The sequence below is a fragment of the Arvicanthis niloticus genome, chromosome 5, assembly GCF_011762505.2.
Source record: "Arvicanthis niloticus isolate mArvNil1 chromosome 5, mArvNil1.pat.X, whole genome shotgun sequence".
Classification (NCBI taxonomy): domain Eukaryota; kingdom Metazoa; phylum Chordata; class Mammalia; order Rodentia; family Muridae; genus Arvicanthis; species Arvicanthis niloticus.
Genome location: NC_047662.1, coordinates 17,978,134 through 17,981,798, shown reverse-complemented (window position 1 = coordinate 17,981,798; position 3,665 = coordinate 17,978,134). Strand labels below are relative to the sequence as shown.

The 3,665-nt window shown below is 53.0% G+C and overlaps 1 protein-coding gene across 2 annotated transcripts; it reads right to left on the bottom strand.

Annotated features, from left to right (window-relative positions):
* On the bottom strand, positions 1 to 3,027 carry C1qa (complement C1q A chain). 2 transcript variants are annotated; one of them, XM_034502969.2, is made up of 3 exons: positions 2,874 to 3,027; positions 1,792 to 1,961; positions 1 to 795 (listed from the first exon to the last, which is right to left on the bottom strand). In XM_034502969.2, the coding sequence occupies exons 2-3, from the start codon at positions 1,952 to 1,954 to the stop codon at positions 221 to 223; spliced, it is 738 nt and encodes a 245-aa protein (XP_034358860.1). In that variant the 5' UTR covers positions 1,955 to 1,961; positions 2,874 to 3,027; the 3' UTR covers positions 1 to 220. The 2 variants fall into 2 exon arrangements, with proteins under 2 accessions (XP_034358860.1, XP_076790059.1); XM_076933944.1 differs by lacking the exon at positions 2,874 to 3,027 and adding an exon at positions 2,714 to 2,865.
* Between the last annotated feature and the right edge of the window lie 638 nt (positions 3,028 to 3,665).

The window sequence follows — 3,665 nt, the reverse complement described above, 5'->3', positions numbered from 1 at the left end:
TCACAGACACAGATGGGATCATTTATTTCAAAAAAAGTGCTTAAAGAAACCACTGGGCCGTGTGCAGAGAGTTCTCAGTGCCCTCCCAGACAGCCCCTCCCCCAGGGTGCTAAAGCCCCAGCCCCTTCACTTTGCAGAGTACAGAGGGAGGGGATGCAGGGCGGGGTGGGGGCACAGCAGGGAGTGCAGGTGATGGCAAAATTCGGGGAGGCTTCTCAGCTCAGGCCGAGGGGAAAATGAGGAATCCACTGAAGATGCTGTCAACTTCAGTACCCTGGTAAATGCGACCCTTTGCAGGGTTCTTCTCGATCCACACCTCGTCCCCTCGTTGCAGCTGAAGCACGGTGCCCCCTGATAACACCTGGAAGAGCCCCTTGCTGTTGGTGTCACAGAAACCCAGGGAATCCCTGGGTTGGCCCCGGGAGGAGGACACGATAGACAGACACAGGTCCCACTTGGAGATCACTTGGAAGGTGAAGTAATAGAAGCCGGGCACTGCACAGATGAAGCGACCCGTGTGGTTCTGGTATGGACTCTCCTGGTTGGTGAGGACCTTGTCAAAGATAACCACGTTGCCAGCCGTCGGTGGGTTCTGCCGAATAGCTGAGAAAGCCGGCCGGGGCTGGTCCCTGATATTGCCTGGATTACCTTTCACACCCTTAGGTCCTTGGGGACCGCTGTCTCCTAGGGGTCCACTGGGTCCCGGGAACCCCACATTGCCGGGTTTGCCAGGGGGCCCAGATTCACCTGGGTCTCCTTTAAGACCTCGGATACCAGTCCGGATGCCGGGAGCTCCTGTGTGGAAAGAGAGCAGATTGATGCATGTGGAGTGGGCTGGGCATCAGGTAAGGAGTCCAGAGCCTGCCTGTTCTTGCAGGAAAAAGCCTTTGCTTTGAAGAGACTGAGTCTGACCGGCCTGACTGGCTGTGTGGCCTTGAGCAAGCACACCAACCTCTCTGAGCCTCTGCTTCATCTACAAAACTGAGCAGAGCAAATGCAGCCGTGTGGCAGACCCTGAATTTCTAGGAAACGTGGGGTGGGGCTGGCTCTCTGGCCGCTCAGTTGAGTCCTGCCCATGACTGTCACCTCTAGATCACCAACTCCTTTCTCAGATCTAGGACCTTGTGGCAAAACTATATGCAAATTAGCACGGATGTCAATGAGGGTCCTTTTGGCCTACAAGAGACTGGGAGGCTCAGGGTGACAGGGGTCTTTCCTTCTGTCTCTGGTCATCACTCCTTCCCTCTTGTCCCCCTCAGGATCATGTGTTCTAACAGGGTAGAGTGGACAGAAGAGCAGGGACAAAGTAGAGGGCTGGAAGGAAATGCAAGGGAAGTTGCTATTGGCTGATCTTCCTCTATAGGCTAAGTAAGGCTTATCATTATTGGCTGATCTTTCTCTATGCACCAGACAGGGCTCTGCCTTGATTTTACAGAGGAGGAAATGGAATCTCAGAGACATCTGTAATTTGTCTGAGGTCAACCAACAAGGCAACGAATGGATCTTGAATCTAGAATCTTGGGCCCTTTTTTAGGCTGTTCATATCCATTCTCTGTGCAGCCTGGTCTTTGGAGGAGGAAGGGGGAAGACAGATGGCAAAGCAGGAAAGGGTCACAGAGAGGTCTGAGGCTGGGGACAAGGGCCAAGAGAAGGCTAGGCCTTCAGGTTCCAGGGTGAACTGCACACTGTAATGGCTTTCTGGAACTCAAATGCACCATTGCTTCCCAGGACCCCGTAAACCATTGCCTCCAGTCTGGCAGGACCAGTGACCCAGCCAGAGAGAACACTTACCTGGCTCCCCTCTCTCTCCTTTGAGACCTGGCCTCCCTGGGCGGCCTGGATTTCCTGCAACTCCGTCCTTTCCATTGGGTGCTCGGCAGACATCTTCAGCCATTGTCCATACCAGGGACATGGCCAGCACACAGGCCACCAGCCATCCCTGAGAGGTCTCCATGATGTCCCTGCAGAGACACACAGGGACACTGGGCATGCTGGACACTCAGAATCGCATATGTGTCCCACGATGACATGTCACATGTTCTACATGCAAGGCTATGTGACCCAGTCTGGGGCCTTGGTGCCCGTTCATATCCTCAGCACCTGTACTGATCACAGGTCCCTGATCCTGGCACTAACAATGACTTTGACCCTAACCCCTAGTCCTAGCTATAACCCGGACTCTTACTCTGACCTTAACCCCAGCACCCAGTCCCTACCCTAATCCTAGCCCTAACCTATAGGCCCTAGCTCTAGCCTTAATCCTGACCCTGACCTTGACTGACCCTGACCTAACCCTATCAATCCCTAGCCCTAAACCCAACCCCACCTTTTCCCCTGCACCTGTCCAGCGTTTGATCATATATCCACACAGACCTCCCCACTCTCTGGACACGCAGGCTCACACACTCCCATGGATGATGGATCTCACTGAACAAATATTTACCAAGTGTCAGCACTGTTTTAATTACAATCTCCGGCCCAGATGGCGAGCTATGCACACTCACAGGCTTTTACAAACATCTGCCTGCTCTCCGGCAGCCTCAGCCCCTTTCTACATCTATACGAGGGCTGACTGTTCCTGCAAACCCCTCTGCTGCTGGGCTCTGGCTCCCCCATGCGCTTTCTGGTTTTCTGTGTTTCTGAGGTGGGGTCTGAGTTGCTATCTCTCACTGTTCCCCAAGCTCTGGCCAGAGGAGACGGTCCTTCCACCTACCCGCGCTGAGTTCTATGTCAGTGTCCCCACTCTGTTCATTCTTGCATTGAACTAGCTTGAACTACTTGCAGCAATATTCTTCCCTCTCTACCTCAGTTGTCCAGAGTGGTCCAGCTAACCTTAGTTTCCCAGCCCCCTCTCCCTCAGGCTTTGGCCTCACCTGCCTCCGTGGTCCGCTCAAACTGGATGTTCCAGCCCTTTGCTGATGGTGGGACACCCGTCAGCAAAGGGGTGTCACAGGAGTGCTGCCAAGTTTCACATCCTTTCCACTTCCCCGAATCTACCCCCTGAACTTCCCCAGGGCCAGACAGACACCACACACAGAAATTTTAAGCAGACCTCAGCAAGTTTGGGACAGGGGATGTCCTATCCAGCCGCACTTGTGAGGAGGGCTCTGGAGATGGGGGGTGGGGAGTGGGGGGTGTCTTCAGGATCCAGAGAAGCAAAGAATACCAGGGCAGAAGGACTCTGTCTTCCAACTTGTAACCTGGGGCCTTTCTCATGATTAAGGAAGACACCAGAGCTCAGGGTCAAGTGCTTGTAAAATTCAAAGAAGGAACAGGCCGCTGGGAACAGAGAGACAGACCACTGGGGGGGTGGAAGGCACAGAGCAATGGGTTTTAAAGCTCGCTACTCCCTAGCAGCCTGTCTTTGGGAAGCTACCACATCTCTTCCCTCTCAGTTTCTTTTTTAAAGATCTATCATGTATACAGCATTCTGCCTGCATGTATGCCTGCAGGCCAGAAGAGGGCACCAGATCTCATTACAGATGGTTGTGAGCCACCAGGTAGTTGCTGGGAATTGAACTCAGGACCTCTGGAAGAGCAGCCAGCACTCTTAACTTCTGAGCCATCTCCCCAGCCCCCTCTTACTTTTTTCCTTTTTTCTTTTCTTTTATTTCTTTCTTTTTTCTTTCTTTCTTTTTTTTTTTTTTGACAGGGTTTCTCTGTAG